The sequence below is a fragment of the Octopus bimaculoides genome, chromosome 4 (assembly GCF_046866305.1).
Source record: "Octopus bimaculoides isolate indiv1 chromosome 4, ASM4686630v1, whole genome shotgun sequence".
Lineage (NCBI taxonomy): Eukaryota > Metazoa > Mollusca > Cephalopoda > Octopoda > Octopodidae > Octopus > Octopus bimaculoides.
In genome coordinates, this window is record NC_142931.1 from 89,150,801 (window position 1) to 89,172,882 (window position 22,082).

General features: G+C 35.4%; 1 protein-coding gene across 1 annotated transcript in view; it reads left to right on the forward strand.

The window, feature by feature from the left end:
• Window positions 1–4,638: 4,638 nt before the first annotated feature.
• Window positions 4,639–22,082, forward strand: part of LOC106869445 (eukaryotic translation initiation factor 1A) — a 22,441-nt gene continuing 4,997 nt past the window's right edge. The window contains exons 1-4 of the mRNA XM_014915196.3: window positions 4,639–6,598; window positions 15,509–15,592; window positions 19,900–20,003; window positions 21,241–21,373. Coding sequence (XP_014770682.1) covers window positions 6,583–6,598; window positions 15,509–15,592; window positions 19,900–20,003; window positions 21,241–21,373 — 337 coding nt within the window. The 5' untranslated portion in view covers window positions 4,639–6,582. The remainder of the gene's footprint in view (window positions 6,599–15,508; window positions 15,593–19,899; window positions 20,004–21,240; window positions 21,374–22,082) is intronic.

Below are 22,082 nucleotides of genomic sequence, written 5' to 3' on the forward strand. Positions count from 1 at the left end.
TTCATAGTGCTGGTGTACGAGTACCAAAGAAAATTGATGTAGAGTAGCTAAAACAACCACAAGTTTTGCAGTTGTTTCAGAAGAGATGCAGCAATGTTCATTTTGAAAGCTCATGGCAATCTTTTTGTGATGGAATAACATTTGCTGTCTCGTTAAACTATGCTACACTAATCTCCCAAAAATAATTTTCTCCCTCGTGTTCTGACCACTAACCCTAACTCCTCTCTCTCTGCTTTACTCTGTCTCTCTCAATTTCAATCTCACTCTCTCTCTCTCTCTCTCTCCCTCTTTCGAAAAGTAATGCATGCATCCTGATTCCCCTACTCGATCTTAGAACCTCTGCTGAAGAAATACGAATCTTAGAATGATGTCCAGATAAGAAGTTTTTTTGTCTTTTCAACTTCGTTCATACCCTTCTATTTATGTGCTGATCATAACAGCTTACTTAGTGCTTTCACTATTCTGTCTATTTCATTACCATGTCGTCAAATTCATTCATTTATTCAAGTTTATCACACAGTCACTTATTTCTATAATTCTGTCTTAGATTAGCTGTCTGAAAACTCAGATTTTTCAATTCTATATTACTATTATCACCATTTGCTGACAATCTCTTCTCTTTAGTTCTGTCCACATTTGCTCGAAGATATTTAACTCAGGGCTCATCGAGCAAATGTGGACAGAACTAAAGAGAAGAGTTCATCAGAAGAATCCACGCAATCTTGAAGAGTTGTGAGAGCTCAGCCACAGAGAATGGCATCTCATACCTGTGAAGATTGTGAAGGATTTGTACGCATCTCTTCCCAAGCGCATTGAAGCAATTATTCAAACTAAGGGAAGCCACACAAAATATTAACAATGTACAGTAACTTCTTGAAATGAACATTATGTAATCAATATTCATTATAGACATTTTTCTGTTTTAAAACACTGTATCTTGATTGGTTTATGTGAGGTAGCCGAAAACTTTTGCATGGACATTTTTGGTGGTCATCTCGCATCTTCCCCTCTCATTTAGAACACCTACTACAAAATATAATGATTAGGTATGGAAATGACTCCAACAGGGTCAATGTTTCATCAGTAAAAAACGCAATGTGAAACATCCACTGTTGGCAAATAGTAGAAATTTACAATAATTTAAAGTGGCCAAAGACTTTTGCATGGTACTGTACAATGCGTCATGAAAGATAACTAATGTATTAAAAATAACCCAAAAGTTGATAATCATTTGCCCAACTTTCCTATTTAATTTCAAAGCAAAACAATAGCTTAAAAACAAAAAAAAAAAAAAAGAGATAAATCGTGTCAGTCTTTGTACAATGTCCAGTTGTCGAATAATCACGGTGTTCACAAACATACACATCCACACAATTTTTCAACAGTAGTTAGGTGCTTAAATTTGATTGAAAATGTACCTTAAAAGTCTTCCTTTTACAAAAGACATTTTATAAATAAAATCAATAAAATAAGTAGCTGACAGAAATATCTAATGATGCTGATGTGATCAACAGTCCAATAAATGAAAACTAGATATATAATACAACTGACCAGTTCTCTATCACTATTTGTACTACCTGTACCGCTGACCAGCAAACTCCATGAGCCAACAAGGAAACCCATCTTGGTTACTCAACCAGCCAGAAATAACAGCCAAATCTATCGCAAGCCACACTCTACCACGTTTAAATTAAAAAATAAAAAGACAAGGTAACATTGGATAATGTATAAAAAAAAAAAGGAAAGTAAAAATAACAGTACAGGATGGTCATAGTGGATATATTTTTGATCGTAGGTCTGCTTGCGGCTATTTAGCAAAGGAAGAAGCAGAAAGAGAGGGGCGTGAGAACCAAAGGTATTCCGGATTGCAAGGCAATGTATCAGTCAAGATGTAGGAGAGAAGAGTGAGCGGAAAGATAAGTACTCTTAGTGTACTTAATGATTCTGGGAAGAGAGACATAGGGGTGCTATTATGAAAGACTACTAAACGAAGAGAATGAATGGAAGGGAATCTTCCTAATATGAACCTGACAAAAAGGTTCAAGAATTCTTGTTGACAGCAATGTGATAGACAAAGTAATTGAGGATATGAAGACAGGCAAAGTCTCTGGTCCATTCGGAATTACTGCTGAGTTGTTTAAAATATTTGGCGTAGTGGGATATGTCCGAGTCACCTGTATGTTAATCAGGTTGTACCGGAAAGTATCATACCGAATGGTTTTATGATAAACTATTTTCACACATCAAAAACTCCTTAGAAAATGATTCCTCCAAATTCGAAACTGATTCCTTATTTTATTGCTGTATTTTCCTTTATTTATTTATTTATTTTTTATTATACAGGCTGTTGGTATCCAATTGTTTGTAAATGTTTTTAATCAGTAAGGAATCAATATCCTGCCAAGCATTAGTATTTAATGAGATGCGTTAGAGAGGAGTGATTAGAGAAGTATCAAAATACTGGACTAGGTTATGAAAGTCACTGAAAGGGTCACAGCTTACTTAATTAGGAAAAGTTAACCTAGAAGAGATGCAGTTTTCGCATCAGGAAAAAGTACTACTAATGCTCTCTTTACCTCAACTGCAGAAGTATTTAGTTGAAAGTAAATCAGTTTAATTAGTATTCATCGAAGTGGAGAAGGTGTTCATCAGGGTTCCTCACTCCTTGATCTGGTGGTCACTGAGGGAACTAAGGGTAGATGAAAATCTAGTGAGAACTGTTAGAGCCATGTGCAGGGATGTTGTCAGTATGCTGAGAGTTAATGTGTACAGTACTGAATTTAGTGTGCTGGTAGTTCACCAGGGTTCGCTTGTCATTACCCACCTATTTATCATAGTCCTCCAAGCTATAACAGATGATTTTAAGAGCAATTGCCCATGGAAACTCCTCTCTGCTGATGACATGTTTCTTATAGCTGAAACTGCAGTAGAATTAAAAATAAAATTCCAGGTGTGAAAACTGAGCCTGAAATCAAAGGGTCTTAAAGTTAACTTAACGAAGACTAGAGCTTTAGTCTACTGGAAAACAAACAGGACGCTAATCCCGTTAGGTAAATGGCCCTTTTCGATATTTAGAAGAGGCTTTGGTAGAAATTTCATAAAGTGTACTCAGTGCAAGCTATGAACACAAAAGAGGTGCAGTGGAATCACAGGAAAAGTAACCGAGAAAGTAAATTTTGTTTGTGGCTGTTGCGTAGATACAATAAACCCTAAGAGAACATGAGAAGTAGATATTCTAGAATGTTCAGAAGGATCCTCAGAGCTAGTAGTTTCTACAGGGTGGCCCAGAAGTCACGAAGGGGTTTCAATATTTAATAACTTTTAAAATAATTATTCAATTTTTATTTTATTCCAGATTTATATGAAGAAGACCCTAAAATTTAATAGTAGAAAAGTACACTACTGAACAGCGAACACATTGTGAAATTTTATTATCAAAATCAAGGGTCAATAATTCGGACTCAACGAGCATATCGTTGTCATTATGGAGCAATGGATTGTCCAAGTGAATCAATGGTCAGGCGATTAATTGATTGTTTTGAGGATCAAGGATTAGTAAGTGACCTTCCAAGAATAGGCAGACCTCCCTCCGTTAGAAATGAAGCCACGGTCAGGCGTGCAAGGTAGAGTATTAAAGAAGACCCGACAACATTAACGCGAAGACACTCTGGACAAATTGGAGTCTACAGGACATTGCTCTAACGAATTTTAAAAACAATGGAACTTTTACCATATAAAATCGAATTGGTGCAACAGCTGAAAGAACCAGATTATGCTGCTATATTTACGATATGCCACAAGATTCTAAGAATTAGCAAGAGAAGATCTATCTCGTTCTCCAGACTTTTTTCTATGGGATTATCTTAAGGAAAACGTTTATGTCGACAAGCCTCAAAAAATTGCAGACTTAAAAATAACATTGGTACAGAAATTACATCACTGGAGCCACAAACGTTAAGGTCTGTTATAAAAAACGCCTTAGAAGGAGCATGTTTATGCGAATTGGAAAATGGACGCCATTTAAAAGATATCTTTTCACACCTAGGGAAAACAATCTCACATCTTTTTTTTATAATTTACCAACTAAAATATCACAATTTTTAAACAAAAGAAATGAGATATTAAATATTGAAACTCCTTCGTGACTTCTGGGCCACCCTATATAATCTGGGTGGATGAAACGTGTTGAAAGTATAGTTGCTAGAATAAGAACTGACAACAGAAAATTCAGAGAACAGAATGGTAAAAAATAGGCCAATCTCTCAGAGTGAAAGGATGTTTGTACGATGCGTACAACCAGCAGTGCTGCATGGTTGTGAAACGGGTTACAAATGCAGAGGACAAACGAAAACTTGAACGAAATGGTGCTAGCTAGCATGTTCGCTAGATGTGCATTGTGTCATCAGTATGTACGACAAAGTGTGTGTTGAGAGAAAAATTGCGCATAAGAGACATCAGATATGGTGTGCAAGAGAGAGAAAACTGTGCTGGTATGGTCATATGATGCGGAGGATGAGAACAGGTGAATAAAGAAGTGCCGTGGATAAAACCTGCAGAAGAGGGAAACCCAAGAAGGTTTGGGATGAACTAGTGAAGACCAACTTCAAGATGTTGAGCCTCACAGAAGAGATGACAAAGAACTCAGAAGAATGGCAATATGCTGCGCTTGAGAAAACCCGTCCATCTTAGCAAAAACGAGGTGCTGTCAAGCCATATTCAATGGGGTTTTTAAAAAAATGAATATTCTTATTGTAAATGTGTCAAAAATTGTAGTGGCTGAAATGTTATCTCAGGAAGGACACTCAGTAGCTTTTGAAAGTCACAAAAGAATTAGCCAAACATTGAAAAGGAGGCAGTAGTAATAGTGTGTAGATACCTTGTAGCACTTTCTTTCAGGAAAGTAATTTTGTTTGGAAACTGACCATCAACCTTTAAAGACACTCTTCGTGAAGGATCTAGATGTGTCTCGACGTGTTTCATTTCAAATAGCCAGGTGGGGCATAATTATTTTGCAACATTATTTCATCATTAAGCATATTCCTATCAAAAGTATTCCACGTGTTGATGCTCTTCTGCCGTTTGACATACAACAGAAATAATGATAATGATATATTAACTTTCTTTCTTTCACCTTTACAAAAATATACTAATTCTTGGTAGGATATTGATTCCTTACTGATTCAAAACATTCACGAACTGGATATCAATAAAGGCAAGAATACAGCAATAAAATAAGGAACTAGTTTCGAATTTGGAGGAATCATTTTCTAAGGAGTTTTTGATGTGTGAAACTAGTTCATCATAAAAATCGCCCATTTATTCTACCTCCTTATAGAGCCTCAATGTTGACTAGAATACGTGACACGGATATAGACAAACGACTAAGAAAGCACGATTCTGTTTAGTATTGGCCCGTGCCTAGGGTTGCTTCAGAATATTCTGGGTGGGCACTAATTAGTATTGCGAGAAGATTTTTGGAAACTGTATTTTCTAAATTTGAGGGTGTAGTGCCGTCCAGTGCCCCTACGAGCATGGTTTGGCTTACTCCATTGAAAAGTTGTTTGTTAAATCCTGTGACAGTCAAATGTTTAGACTGTGTCTAATAAAAGAATGATACACGACCTGTTTGTGAACCCTGGCAATTTGTCCGTGTGGATTTGAGTATATGTCCCAAATATTGGTAGCATTGTAATCATCGTAGATTCATCTGTGTTCATTAATTAATGTTCGACATGGTTAGTACGGGTTGTATTGTTCATCCTTTCCATCGCTGAATACAAAACGTGTCTCGCGAGACCTTCCTTCTTTCGGCTGATTTTCCTGAGTCCACCACTTCATGCTTGTACACCAATCTGTTACACGATTACCCATTTATAGCTGAGTGGACTGGAGCAGCGTGAAACGAAGTTTTTTGCGTTCATTTGAAATTCAAAACCATCTTAATTCTTTCAAAGATGAAAGGTTGTTTACCTTTTTCTCAACACTCACAACTCAACTCTAATAAGAAATACTACTTTAAACTATTCAATTTCTATAATGAAGTTGGTGGATCCAACTTCATTATAGAAGTTGGAGCCACCAAATATTTTAATTGTATGTGGTTGTAGTGATGATATGAAACACGCCGAAGACCCTCATCATTGCCTCTGGAATGTACTTAAGTTTGTCGCAAAATTTGTCACTGCTAACACATTTTTCAAATAAAAAGTTCATCTACTTTTAAACGTATGGTAAGCGTTAATTGCCTATGAAACACTTCCACTTTTTGACCTGGAACACACAAAAGCGTCATTCAATGTACACACAAACTGTTAATTACGATATTTTGTTTATGGAACAAAATACAAAATCTTTTAAAAATTTAACTTGATCTTCCTCTTCAGGAAATTACTGGATATGGTTTAATTTTAATTTGTAAATGTATAAATAAAAATAAATGACTAAAAAATACAGTTACTGAAAGGCCGCAAGTATAAACCGGAACTTCATAAATTAGAAGGTCACTTCCTCTCCAGATATTTCCCATCATTCCATCTATTTGACACCTTATCTATTTTATTGAGTAAATTACGAAGCTTTAATATGCCAAAGAATAAAGGTAAGACATCAAATCTATTTTATATAATTTGTACATTTTATTATTTTTTTAAATCAATTTAATTAGCCATATGGATGAGTACTTTTACTCTCCTTTAGTATTTCCCGGTTGCTTCTTGGTTAGCCTTACTTCGCCATATCAATTTCTCATCTTATGCAACAAATATTTCTTTAGAATAATTAATATATAAATAACTCTTTGATCCTTCGCGTACTTTATTCATTTTGCGGATAGAAGAAAAAATATCAGCTTGTAAATAACTAATTTTCATTAGCGTATTTCTAAATGTAAAACAACAGCATCCAGAAGCCATATTGCACTTTATTTTTAAAACTTATTTCACATAACATGTGCTTTGCTTCAGGATTGAAATCGACATTTGGAAAAATGCTCTCTTTAATCTTCACAACTTATATTTTCATTTGATATCAACGAACATTTTCTGTTTGTGTAAATCATTTTGTGTTCAACTGTTGCTAGAAGTTTATAATTTTTATTACAACAATTATTCGTTGTCTATTAATTACGACGCATGAAATTTAAATTTGCGATATATTCTTGAGTTAGGCTAGAGTGTCAGTAATTTACGTTTCTTTATACAGTCAACTAGAGGACATTGGAAACTACTATGATTACCAAAATGATTTGTGGTATTTATTTCAGCACCCTGTCATTTTTAGTTTAATTATTGACTGAGTACACTATATGGACCAATAAAATTTAATGATTAAAATTTATTTCAGGATATCAATTCCGCCGATGATCAAATTTCATAAAAATCCTTACCTAAATTAGTTGATCTCGTAGCTTGATTTTATATTTTGAAATAATTCTAAGTTATAGAGAATAAAATTTTAGCTTTTGGAGAAGTTTTTGAACTGTTTACTTCATCTAATTTGGTAAATCATATTCATTATCCGTATCGGATGAATCAGTGTCATGTTTATGAACACTTACTAGAGTTTTATTAAACTCTTTTAGAGACGCTTCTTCGTTATTATCCGACATAGATTGACATTTCAAATTATAATTTACGGAAAATTCAATTAGAAACTATGGACAGTTACCTTACAATAGAAATTTTGAAGTAAACAGGATTTTCCCATGGAATATGACACATGAGGTGAAATGAGTAAATCCAAGCAATATCGGGGAGATGGCACACGTTGACGATACCACCGAAAGGAAATATCCTTAGGAAAAGTAAGTTAAGATTGGAAAAAAATAATTGAGATATTCATGCGAGTACATTTTTTTGAATTCATTTTTGAAGTGCAGTAAGGTAGAAGCGCCCTCTAAGGTTCATTTCACGCAGGTACCTGACGCTTTTAACGACTGTTCTTCTAAAATACCCTTAAAGGGTCCACTTTTCTTAAGTAGTACCGATCCTCTCCCATGACTCCCTCGCCGGTGATATTTTATCCACTGACGACGAAGGAAGCCTCTAGAGATTCAATAATAAAAAAGAAAAGCAAAACAAATCGGTAATTATAAGTTGCTTACCTATAAAATATTTAAAGTAACGAGTCCGTACGTATGCGCCTACGTAATAATAGATTCAACTGTTATTGTCCAAAAGATTTTCTACATTTTTGCCGCGAATCGTGTGCTTTTTTCGGTAAATTTTCAGATTAACACCCGCACGATTTTCACTAGAGTGTTAGGGTGGGAATTCCGTCCCTAAAACCCTAACAGCTTAGTGAAAATCGTGCGGGTGTTAATCTGAAAATTCACCCTTTTTTCTTGTCAACTTTTACAATTTACCGAAATAACAACCAAATCTTACTTCAGCCACAGTGCTGTCTACAAAAAGGAGTGCACATTGGAAGATGTAATTGCACATCCAATGTTTGGTTGGAAGGTTGGATATTGACTTCAGACAGTATTTGCTAGAATGTCTGAAGGGAACAGGTGGTCGAAATTCTTCTCTATCAGGGCTGACTTAAGTCTAAAGAAAAACTGATAAAAGGAGTCCCAAAATGTCCCTATCAGTATTCGTTTTGTGCACTGGAGGTCTGTTATTGGCAAATGTGCTTTACTTTAACTAGATCAGATGTATGCAAATTTTATCGTTAACATATGCTTTTTCTTATCTCTGAATTTCAACATAAAATTATTTTTTTGTAGTTTGACGAGCTACTTTTGTATCAATTTAACTGTTTAGAATAAATAATAAGGAAAGCTGAGTCAGTACATTCTTTCAGAATACTTTGGAGAGAAGAAGGTTATTCTGCTCTGGAAATGTAACAGAAATTGTAGGCGCAGGAGTGCCTATGTGGTAAGTAACTTGCTTACCAACCATATGGTTCTGGGTTCATTCCCACTGCGTGACACCTTGGGCAAGTGTCTTCTACTATAGCCTCTGGCCGACCATAGCTTTGTGAGTGGATTTGGTAGACGGAAACTGAAAGAAGCCTGTCGTATATATGTATATATATATGTTTGTGTGTCTGTGTTTGTAGCCCCAACATCGCTTGACAACCGATGCTGGTGTGTTTACGTCCCCGTAACTGAGCGGTTCGGCAAAAAGAGATCGATAGAATATGTGCCAAACGTAACTGGTGTCAGCTGGTGAAGATTTCTCCTGGAGCTTTTTTTTTTTTTTTTTAGCCTAGGGACCTATTTAATTCCTATTACTCTACTGCCCCTCCCCCCTATTAAAAGAAATCTCATATTTGTAATTCAATATTATTGGGAATTATATTTAAAAAATTGTTGAAATACTTTGTATTGTAGAAAAGTAACCAATTTTTGGCTCAAAAGCTTTAACGAGATCTTATATGGACCCCTGTTGAAAACCATTGCCCTAAAGCCAAAAGGATCACTGTGAAAATTTTTTTCATCCTTGTGCAAATTGAAGGCTAGTTTTTCCTGCTTGAAAAACACCTACCTCATTGAACAAGGTTGAGTAGGAAGAAAGTGATGAAGATTCGTCACATTCATTACGTTACTCTTAGTATAAGAAAATCAAGGATCAAATACTGTTGCTTTATCTGCGTTTCGTTTTTTTTATTTAATGTCACACTCACCATTCAAATTCCAAACACCCCAGTGGTAGATTTTGTATTTATTTAACTTCCTCTAAAATTTGAGTAACCTTCCTTAGATGATTCATTTTTGGAAACATCTTTTCCTTAAAATTTGTGTTGTACATCTAAAAAAATCTTTCGCGTTTATTTACTGTTAGAAGTGGCAGGTCAATTTTCCTCGCTATATGAGTATAGTAATTTGCAACTCCTCCTCCTAACTTCTTAATAAAGGGAGTTAATTCAAGATTTCTAACGTCAGTCGTAAGACGCATAAGAATTTTAGAAAATTAAAAAAAAAATTGTCAGTCCATCTTTTAAAAACAAAGCTTTTGCAACCGTCATTTATTAAAAAAAAAATTTATTAGTTCTGGGTACAAATTCCCTCAGGACCAACTTTTCCTTTTGTTCCCTTGGGATCGATAAAATGAAGAAATGATGTAGTTCATCACCCCCCCCCCCCAAAAAAAAATCGGGCCTTGAATGTATGCTAAAAATTATTGGATGACAAATGAACAAAACGGTATTTAATTTCCGTTTCTTTGTTTTATGTCCACATTTCATTTGAGTAAACTAAACATTTCATTCTTTCCAGGATTGATAACAGTTAAGTTCTTATGATCACTTTAAATATTAACTGTAGCACTCTCGAAATTTTTGGTCATATGCTGGAGGCTGGCATCAGTGACAACCAGCTTATATAGCTATACCATCAAATAAAGGTAAATTTTCTGATTAACACTCGCACGATTTTCACTAGGGTGTTAGTGTTACGGTTAGGGGGTTAGGGAATTCCGTCCGTAACCCTAAAACCATAACCCTGACCCTAAAACCGTAACATCCTAGTGAAGATCGTGCAGGTGTTAATCTGAAAATTTACCCAAATAAAATGTTGAATATATTCATGCTGTGTTGCAGTGTATAGTCCGTTCTGTCTTCAAAAACAAATTTTTGTCTGTACAATTTTTGAACAACATAGTTTTAAAATAAAAGAAAAGATTTTTTTATTTGAAGGCTGTATGGGTGGACTGTGTATTTTAACATAAGGTCTGATGACTGCCAACTGTTTAAAAGTGAAGAGTGGCAAGTGGATAAAAAACATTGTTTAGTAGGATCTGTAAGAGAAGCCTGGATTAGTAAGGTGCTCAAATAGAAATTTAGGGATCAGTACTTTTCACAGGAAATATTAGTGGTGGATAGGACCCTAAATGGCTGAATTGTTCATCATACTGGATACTGGATGGTTTCCATGTTGAAGCTCCTGTGAGCTTGTTCACAGGTCCTTTTACACTAGTACAATTAATTTGTCATGTGTGGTACAACACTTTGACAGTTGTAGCTAATAGTAACAGACAGGGTCAAATTTTGCAGGAAGCTCCCTCCAGTGTGCATCAAGCCTGTTCTTGAAGGCATTGACTGATGGAGCTGCGACCATACTGTTTGGCAGACTGTTCCAGGTGGCGGTCACACACTGTATGAAAAAGCAGCTTCTAATGTTGAGCCTGCTGTGTGATCTTTCCAATTTCAGGCTGTGTCCTCTCGTATTTCTGCCTTGGAAGTAGTTGAATTAAGAGTAGTTGGTCAGGTACAGGCCGTGCGTATACTTATACATGTCGATCATATCAGCCAAGCGCTCTGGGTATGGCTTTTCTTTCAAGGATGCAATGAGTTTGGAGGCACACCTCTGAACATCCTCCAACTCACAACACATTGCCTTATGCCGGGGTTGCCAAACTGTGTGTCCATATTCAAGAATTGGGTGAACTTGAGACTTGCACAGCTGGGCGAAGACAACAGGGGTGATGAAGTCAAATGATCATCGGATGACTCCAAGGATTCAATTTACTTTTGCAGTTGCTTGGTTTATGTGGTTCCTGAAGGTCAGCCCTTTGTCGATGAAGACGCCAAGATCCCCCTCCACCTCACTTTCTGCTAGCTCCACCACAGTCCATTCCCCCTGTGCATCCTGGCCTCTCGTATTTCCTGTCCGTCTTCAGATTTCCCACTTTCAAGATGGAACACTTCTCAGGATGGAACCGCATTTGTCAGTTCGTCGACCACTCGTGAAGGCGATCCAGGTCTTCTTGCAGCGTTGCCATGGTCTCATCGTCATTCCTTGCAAAAATCTTTGTGTCATCAGCAAATAACCTGACGTGGCTCTGGACATGCTGAGGCAGATCTTTTATATACAAGTGTAGTGGTTTGGAGTTTCTTAACAGTAAAAAGTTCTTCCAACCAGCTATATCATATTATATAATATGTTGATAGTTTCACTACTGAATGAAAAGGTTTATCTTTTAATGTGTGACAACAAAACTGGCAATCTCTACTATTTCAAATTGTTAAAAATTAGTCATTTTCTTTATTGTGTTTATTTCTTTGAAGATTAAAATAATTGGCAGACTTGATCAAATACAATAATTATTTACATGGTTGCAGATGTGGTGGTAGGGTAAGAAGATTGCTTCCCAACCATATAGTTCCAGGTTCAGTCTCACTGAGTGACACCTTGAGGATGTCTTCCACTAAAACCCCAGGCTGACCAAAGCCTTGTAAGAGGATTTGGTAGATGGAAACTGAAAGAAGCCAGTCTTATATGTATGTGTTATTGTCTCCTGGCTGTGATAATTGTGAGTGAATGTCACTATCATGCAAGCAGTATCCTTCATTTCCAATCTCTTGGGTGTAATTTTACATGATTTAAAATTCTTTTTGACATAATGCATTAAATATGTTAGCCCACATTCAGAAAGTTATAGATGAATAATTGCTCTTACAATAGTTACTAGAGGATAAGCAATGAATTTGAGAGAATAACTTTAGTGTTAGAGCTCAGTCCTTTATTCCATTACCATAATTCTGGAGGTGATAATACAAAGACTAGAGAGAATCAAAGATGGCTTTTAGATGATTGTAGGTCCATCAGAATTGAAAATATTACAAACATATCCTATTCTATCTTCAGACTTTCAATATGCTGATAACCTAATTCACATTAGTTGAAGAGTTGTTGAAAATGTTCCAGGCTTGGAAGAATGATTGATAGTTAAATGGCCTTAAGGTCAATATGGAAAAAAATAAAGTATTAATTAGTGGTTGGACACAATTTTGCTTGATATGTAGCAAGGGAGAAAGTAGGATGTGATAACTCTCTACCAGACATGGGCAACTTTTTCCAAAAGCAGGCTTCATGAGATGTGGCTCCTCATCAGGTGAGCTTCACTACTTCGTTAACTTTTCATTAGGCTTGCCATCAGAAGGTCCTGTGGACTGCAGAGTGCCCATGACTGCTTTATATGCTATGTCAGCATTGAGTACTCTATAATGCAGTAGGATTTCTGGTGTTAAAGAACCAGAACTTCTGTTGTAATAAATGTTGGGAAATGAGGTTCATAATTTGTGTGGATAGTTTGTTGGATATAGATTGCTTGTTTGCTCTGATGAATGAAAGTGTAATGCCTGGAGTAAGAACTGCATGGAAGAAATTAACTCTATATGCAAAAGAATGTAGGAGTATGGTACTATAGGAGTAAGATATTGACATCAAATACAGATCTGTGGAGCTAGAGAAAAACGAATTTCATATGATTTGATTGCTATATTAGTGGAGGCGCAATGGCCCAGTGGTTAGGGCAGCAGACTTGTGGTTGTAGGATCGCGGTTTCGATTCTCAGACTGGGCGATGTGAGTGTTTATTGAGCGAAAACACCTAAAGCTCCACGAGACTCAGGCAGGGGATGGTGGCAAATCCTGCTGTAATCTTTCACCACAACTTTCTCTTACTCTTTCTTCCTGTTTCTGTTGTGCCTGTAATTCAAAGGGTCAGCCTTGTCACACTGTGTCACGCTGAATATCCCCGAGAACTACGTTAAGGGTACATGTGTCTGTGGAGTGCTCAGCCACTTGCACGTTAATTTCACGAGCAGGCTGTTCCATTGATTGGATCAACTGGAACCCTCGACGTCGTAAGTGACAGTGCCAACAACAACAACGATTGCTATATGTTAATTTACATGAAAGGCAGGACACAAGTGAACAGAGGGAGAGATGCTAAGTATTAATGACAAGGTGATATAGATGAGTGTTGAAGAGTAATACGGGCATGTAAAGTCAAGTCATCATGAGTGATGGATAAAAATTGTATATTGACAAAGATGTTTATGTGAATCATGGCCAGTGCTTCACATGAGATGCTACAGAAACCGAATGAAACTGCATTACAAATCAATCTGACTTATGCCAACATGGAATAAATCATTAGTTTTAATAGAGGTAAGGGTTTTATTTACGATAAGAGTTTTTTTGCAAAAATAACTGAGAATTATTTCAAACTGATTTTCATTCACTATTTGAGTAAATTAAAATATTTCTGAAATTTTAACTTTTTTCATTTTTATTTACATTTTGTCAACCCAAGGCTATAGAAGAACGCATTTGCCCAAGGTGCTATACATTGAAACTGAACTTCGAACTATGTGGTTAGGAAGCCAGCTTCCTACCACACACTGCCATGCTTACTGCTTGACAACCACTGCTGATGTGTTTACATCCCCTTAACTTAGCAGCTTGCCAAATGAGTCTGATAGAATAAGTATCAAGTTTTAAAAAAAATAAATACTGGGGTTGATAAATTTGACTAAAAATTCTCCAAGCTGGTGCCTCAGCATGGCCACAGCTTAATGACTGATACAAGAAGAAGGTAAAAGTGTATTTGTAAATTGTTGTTATGTCCCATGTCAGCATTCATCAAGACATATATCACTTGTTGAAAGGCGGTGAACTGGCAGAAATGTTAGCACGCCGGGCGAAATGCTTAGAGGTATTTCATCTGCTACTACATTCTGAGTTCAAATTCTGCCGAGGTCAACTTTGGCTTTCATCCTTTCGGGGGTCGATATGATCGACTTAATCTGTTTGTCTGTCCTTGTTTGTCTCCTCTGTGTGTAGCCCCTTGTGGACAGTAAAGAAATAATATATCACTAGTTGATTATCTGTGATCGACAGATGCATTGTTCAGTCGGTAGTCCTGAATGTAATAGTGGTTGTGTGCTGTTGGAAGTGGTGGGATGTAATGCAGTAGCCTTTCTTAATGGTTGTATGACAGGTTTCCTAGAATCTGTTGAACTGACATCTATCCAAGGCAGCGTGCAGTGTTATTTATTATTTTTGAAGATGGTAGGGCTTTGCAAGAGATTTTACAGTTTCTAGGAAGTCTCATGGCCACATAGAAGTCTGTCATTGACCTAAGTATATCTAAGTCTGTCAGGTCTGTGCACAAATGCATAGTATTATACATGTTGAAATATTTTTTTCCTGCTTTTATTAATTGCTATTTTTACATCTTTTTCTCTAATTAACTCTATAGATTTAACATACTGGTAGATTCCTTCCTGAAGTCTTTTAATCATTCTTTAAATTTCTGATCAGAATGGCATCATTTGACTGGTTTTAAGAAATGCTTGCTGCAGATTTGCACTACAGAATTCTAATTTTACTCCATAGAAACAGCAATATGTACAATAGAATTACTTAGATACTTACTGATTTTGTCAGTCAGTACTCCTGAAATATGACTTATTTCAAATGCAATGATACAGATTTTAGTATTGTATCAGAATGTTCATTTACTAACCAGTAAGTCTTCCCATAATGAGGGACTTATTTCTTTTAAAGTTATAACTGGTTATTATTTATAGGAACAGTTTGCAAAACGTTTTTAAAATGACTGGAAAACACTCCCCAGTGATAACAGAATTTATTTAGGTCAAGTGAACAAGATTTTTTTTAAAGCAGGGCTTTAGTAAATGCAAATGAAGACTGTGTATGATTTAAGTGTATTGTGTTAACAATTATAACAATTTTCCTTTACTGCTTTTTTCTTCAGGTAAGGGAGGTAAAAACAGAAGGCGAGGTAAAAACGAAAGTGAGGATGTGAAAAGAGAACTTGTTTTCAAAGAAGATGGTCAAGGTAAGCAATTTATCTATGTATTTCAGAGCTCCATTACTTCTTAAATACTCTGTTTAATAGGAAAAGAAAATAATGCTAAAGAAAGCTGTGAAAATGTTTCACTATTTAAATAATTCAGTTGTTTGTTTTTTTTCACAAATGTATTTCAATATTAAACATATTTTTAATATTGCTACCATTTTAATCCCTTTCTTTCCTACACCATTATAGATTGTAAGAACCATCTTGCTTGGGATTCTGGGTGTATAACCAGTGTTTATCATTGGCCATTGATGTAAAAAATATAAATTTAAAAAAAAGATGTTAAACTAATCCATGCTGGTGGAACTAGGTGTGGTTTGAAATGCAACATTTTGAAATGATATCCTACCGGCAAGTGATAATGGGAAGACAAAGATTTAACTGAATGACTATTTGTGTGTTTGTTCCTACCAGTATGTAATTGATATTTTATCCATTCAAGACATGTCTTGAAGTAGAGTAATATAGAAAATAAATAAATCTGCTTCAAGATAAGGTGGTCAACTGTTTCTAGACCTCACTGGATAATTAGTATTTTTCAACATAGTCATTGCCTACCAACTGACTGGTACCAATGAAATTTTAAGTTATATTACACTGTTGTCAAAAGAAATTGTTCTATAAACAAAAATTGGTTTACACAAAGGTAATACTACTTATCTATTCTGCATGTTTAACAAGTATTTTCCCTCTGTGGAATTATTATACATAAAGTATATTTATCATTCCTACAAATTAATTTTGGTCTTATAACCACAAATTTTCAATATGTAATTAAACATTTCATGTGGTATGTGAATATTTGGTGAATTTTAGCAGAGCAATGTAATACTGGGATCTTAGATATTATGTACACATAATACATGTGCTTACATGTGAAATACTTTGTGTACTTTGATATTTGACTGGCTGCATATGAAGATAGGTGAGAAATATGTATGTGAGTTGAAAAGTTTATTTTGAATATGACAGAGAGTTAGTTATATGGCTGTGAATTATAACAGCTACATAGTGTGTGTGTATATATATATATATATATATATATATATATATATACACACACACACACACACACACACACAGAAGCATATCTCACCCTTCATCGTTAAATGATTCCAGGAGACACAACTTAGGTTGAATTTACTTGTCTCTAGGCTAAACTGATAATAACCATTCCTAGTTCTGTACCTTATTTATAAATGCATGTTCAATAATACATGGTTAATAAAAACCTATTTTAAGCTTACAAACAAATTTTTATTTTTTAATACAGTACAGTAAAAAAGAAAGTCTACAATTTGGTGGCGTTTATAGTACATCGCAGACACTTTATTTATGAATGTGGTTTGTAATAAGACATGGTAAAATAAAAGCCTTTTTTAAGCTTAAAAGCAAATTCAGTAATTATTATTAGTTTGCAATAGTAAAAAAAAAACAAATTATTTTAAATATTACCAATACCTACATATAATTTGGTGGTTTACATCGCGGATGTAGATGGCTGTGGATCGTCAACAGCTGACTCTGGGTGTTCTTGTTGTTTGATGTTCATGAAAAACCAATTGAGAGTTCCTTGAACTGTCTTCTTTTCCTCAGGGATTACATTATAAGGAGCAAAAGCTTCATGACAAGCCCTCATAATCTTGGAAGAGCATTGAGCATTTGGATCCATATCCTCGAACATAGACCTTTTTCGATATTTAACGGTAAAGTGACGTAGCTCAGGTTCGACTTCCTCTTCTTCGTCTTTCTTTTGCTGCTCGTGAAGCTCTTTCAAATCCTCATTAGTCAGGGGCTGCTTGTCTTTTTCAAATAAATCTGTGAAATCCTCCTCCAAATCCATTTCCAGTTCTTTGCTTGTAGTCACTACCGTTTTGTTGATGGCAACATTATCAAACCTCTTAAAATCATTCACGAATTGCAGGCATAGCTTCTTCCCTACACCATTCATAGCTGTGCTCTGTACATCATTCCATGCCGCTGCTATGTTCTGTTCAGCCTTGTAGATATCGTGTCATCAAGATCAGTTGCAGTTATTGCTTGCTGCAGTGTATGCTTCAACGCTTGAAGATAGCAATTATTCCCTGGCTGCAGAAGAGATGTCATGTTCGGATGGAGGTATACGATGATAACATTGGGATCAAAATCCACGATGCTTGCAGGTGGCCAGGAGCATTATCTTCTCTGCTGCTGGGATAAAAACAACAGTAACCCATGCTTTTGAATTAGCTATCCATATAACAGGGAGAGATGCCTTGGGTATGTTCTACAGGGCATGGGGGTTATGTACAGGATACACAAGCAATGGCTTCTGCACAATTACCTCCCAACATAATGGTCACATGTTCTTTTGAGACCTTGTAGCCTGGAATAGTTTTCTCCTTGGAAATGAATGAATTGTCTGGCAATTTTTTCCAATCCTGTTTTGTCTATGTTAAAAATCTATTTGGGAAGAAGCCCGTTTTCTTTGATGATTTTCTTTAATGCATTAGGAAATTCTGCTGCTGCTTGTTTGTCAGCTGATGCACTTTCACTTTGCTTTTTAACGAAGTGGTAACTTCTTCGCTCCTTAAATCTCATGAACCATCATTGACTTGCCTTGAACTCTTTCTCCCCTGGATATTTTTCCTTCAGGTCCTCAAAGATTCAACCTGACAATCGAAAAAGAAAGAATACTTTCCATTTCTTCAAAGATTTTGCCTCTTGTTGATGACAGTATTCTTCATCACTGGGGCTTCAGATTTGAAATGTGCTAAAATCTTGTCCTTACTATGTACATCATCATCATCATCATCGTTTAACGTCCGCTTTCCATGCTAGCATGGGTTGGACGATTTGACTGAGGACTGGTGAAACCGGATGGCAACACCAGGCTCCAATCTAATTTGGCAGAGTTTCTACAGCTGGATGCCCTTCCTAACGTCGATATAGTTGTCTGACTCATCCCAAAAGATCGTGTAATTGCTACCACTTTTTCACCTTTTTCATTGCGTTTTATAATAGCCAGTTTATCTTCCAGTGTTATAGCATGACACTTAGCACTTTCACTACAAATTTTCTTAGGAGACAGGGGGGCAAAAAATAAGTTGTAAGTGAATGAGAATGAGATAGTAGCTGATAAACAGACATAAACAAATCTGAATTCAAAACAATCGTGGGAATCACGATGACAACGACACCTAACATTGGAACTACAGTGCAATATGAGCTCTGAAAGGCTGATAAATAAGACAACAAGGCTGATTTCATGATTTCATTCACTAAGCCACACTACTTTATGGTGTGTATCTTAACATTTACTGTATTTATTTTGATATGATTGTATATGCTTTTATTACTTGTACAGTAACATGATTTTGTGTTTTTAACGGTTTTCTAGTGATTTTGTGATTCCAACATTTGTGGTGGACAGGCGTAAAGTCAAGTAAAATGACTTAAGCTGGGTATGCCTGTATGTATGTATTATGTGTGTGTGTGTGTGTATATATATATATAGATAGATGCACACATACACAAGAAAACTTACCTGTGAGTTTTGTACTGAATGTATTGCAAAACTACAGATGTAACATGAAAGGTTAACTCTGGCAACACTGATAATCTCGCTTGCAACTGTCATTAGAAACTTGAAGAGTTAACTTTCATGTTGCATTTGTATTTTTGCAATGTATTCATTACAACACTTACAGGTATGTTTTCTTTTTTGTACCATTCATTTTGAATTACTCTGTGTGTGTGAATTTGAAAATAACCTTTAGATGTGGTACTTTGGCCTTAGAAATAAAAAGATCTAAATTAGAAATATATTCTTTTCTTTATTGAGACTAGAATATTTGTTTCTTGACCAGAAATGCATCAGTTGATTAAGTAAAAATTAACCTTTTAGCATTCAGATTATGTTGAATGCAATGTTTATTTAGTCACCTTGTTTTGAATTAATCATGCATTATCGTGTAGATTTGAGATTTCAGTGATATGATTGTTTATCAAGAGGAAAGTTTTTGATTGAAGAGCTATAAAACGTAGAAAAAATGTTCTTAATTGTAGTCAGTTTAAAAGATTTCTCTCATTGCTATGTTAAACATGTTGTTTCCCCACATCAACTGCAAATCTGAGTGTAGCAGTCTTTTCATTGATATCCAATTATCATGCTTGGGAAATTGATCCAAGTTAATTATAAAGTACCTAAGTTCTAATTATTATTTTAGCTGTTATGTATCCATGTTTTTCCTGCATATATGTGGTTTTAAGTAAAGCAATTGGATTTTAAAAAAATTTTTTTTTAGAATATGCACAAGTTGCCAAAATGCTTGGAAATGGTCGATTAGAAGCCATTTGTTTTGATGGAAACCGGCGTTTGTGTCACATCAGAGGAAAATTGAGAAAAAAAGTGAGTTTCAAAAACTATTTTTGTTCTTTTTGTTTATATTCAACAGGATTAAAATTTAGTTTTGCAAATAGAAATTATAAATACACTTGTAACTTTTTGTTCTTGTAATGTTGTTCAATTAGCCAGTGATTTCAGGTTTATTTAATCTGCATGAAATTGTAAAAATATTAAATGCATTGAGCATTACATATCAAATGTAATTAAGTGAGTGAGTTAGTTTGGTTGTCCTTTTGGATGCTTCAATGACTTCAGTTGAGCATGCTATCCATCATGGTTCCCCATGCATGTTGTTAATTTGTCATCATTTGCCATTTCACTGCCCTGTAGCAAGTTATCCACATAGGTTAGACGTTTTCTTCCCCTAATGATTTTTCCTTCAACTGACTGCACCCTAGAACCTGTGTGTCAACTGGTCTCAGTTGAGACAGATTCCTTTTGATGCCTGACACACATGACCAGCAGTTCTCATTCTTCTCTGCTGAATCTTCTCAGTCACTTTGGGTAGATCTTGATAAAGCTGCTCATTGATTAAATGAGCTCTCCATGTAACGTTCTGGAGTTCTAAAATGGCATACAAATTGAAAATTAGGTTGTCTCCACAGAGTCAGTTTTGTTATTTGGTGCCGAAACTTGGACCCTCACCAAAAAGCTTGAAAAACAAATGAAAAGTGGCTACACAAGAAAATATATAAAGTTTCATATATCTTGCTGGTGTGTCACTCCACTCCAGAGAAGCCAAGTATTGGTCTGTTTTCAATCTTTAACAAACTTTTTGATGTCCCCTGTATTGGAATTTTTCTCTTGGTTTTCAATTTTATTACAACAATATTCCAGTCTATGAAATGAAAATTGACTAGGGTCAGCGGAATAATTAAGCCATTGGACAAAATGCTTTGCTGTGTTGAATACAGCACTCAACATCTCAGTTCAAATCCCATTTGTGTTGGCTTTGCCTTTTGTCTTTTCAGTCTTGATAAAATCATTACCAGTCAGGTTCTGTGTTATTGTAATCAATTATGGGATGGCAGGCGCTGCTTGGTCCAATATTGTTTAATGGTAGAGTCCTTTGGACATTGCATTTAAAGCATGTCCAGAAATGGGCTTTTTTTTTTTTTTTTTTTTTAAATCTTTAACTCATTCTTCTTTCTAAATAAAAAATTTACGTCAAATTATATTGAATATTTACAAGAGATTTTCTTTAAAATTATTGTATTTCTTTTTATTTAACCATTTGTAGGTGTGGATTAATGCTGGAGATATTATATTATTGGGTTTACGAGAATATCAAGATGCAAAAGCAGATGTTATTCTTAAATACACACCAGATGAAGCTAGAAATTTAAGAGCTTATGGAGAGTTACCCGATTCAGGTAATATCTTTAACATATATATCAGTATCATCATCATATATAAATGTGTGTGTATGTGTGTATTTTTGAATTATCACTAGTGTTAAGGTGTTGTTGAAATGTTAACAGAAACTAAAGCAGATGGACCAAGTACAAGTGAGAGTATGGATACAAAGAATTTTGTAATTAAAAATTTGTATCAAAGATAATTTACATTTTACATTGTTTATAAAACAAGTAGGGTTCTGGTAGATATGATTGCATTGTATGTAATCAGAATAAATGATTGCACTAAACAAGGCAAGATTGACTTGGTTTTGTCCCTTAAAAGGTAGAAAAATGAACAGCAGAGTACTGAGGTCAATATCGTTGACTTTTGAAAGCAATATTCCAACATAATTAAAAGATTTTGTTCTATCTTTTACAAGCTTCAGTCATTAGACTGTGACCATGCTGGGGCACCACCTTGAAGCGTATCAGTTGAGTGAACTGACCCCAGTACTTTTTTTTTTGAAGCCTGGTACTTGTTCTATCAGCCTCTTTTCCAAACCACTAAGTTATGGGGATATAAAGACATTAACACCACTTGTCAAGTGGCAGTGGTGGTGGGACAAACTCAGACACAAAGACATACGTGTATGTATGTATATATATATATATCATCATCATCATCATCATCGTTTAACGTCCGCTTTCCATGCTAGCATGGGTTGGACGATTTGACTGAGGA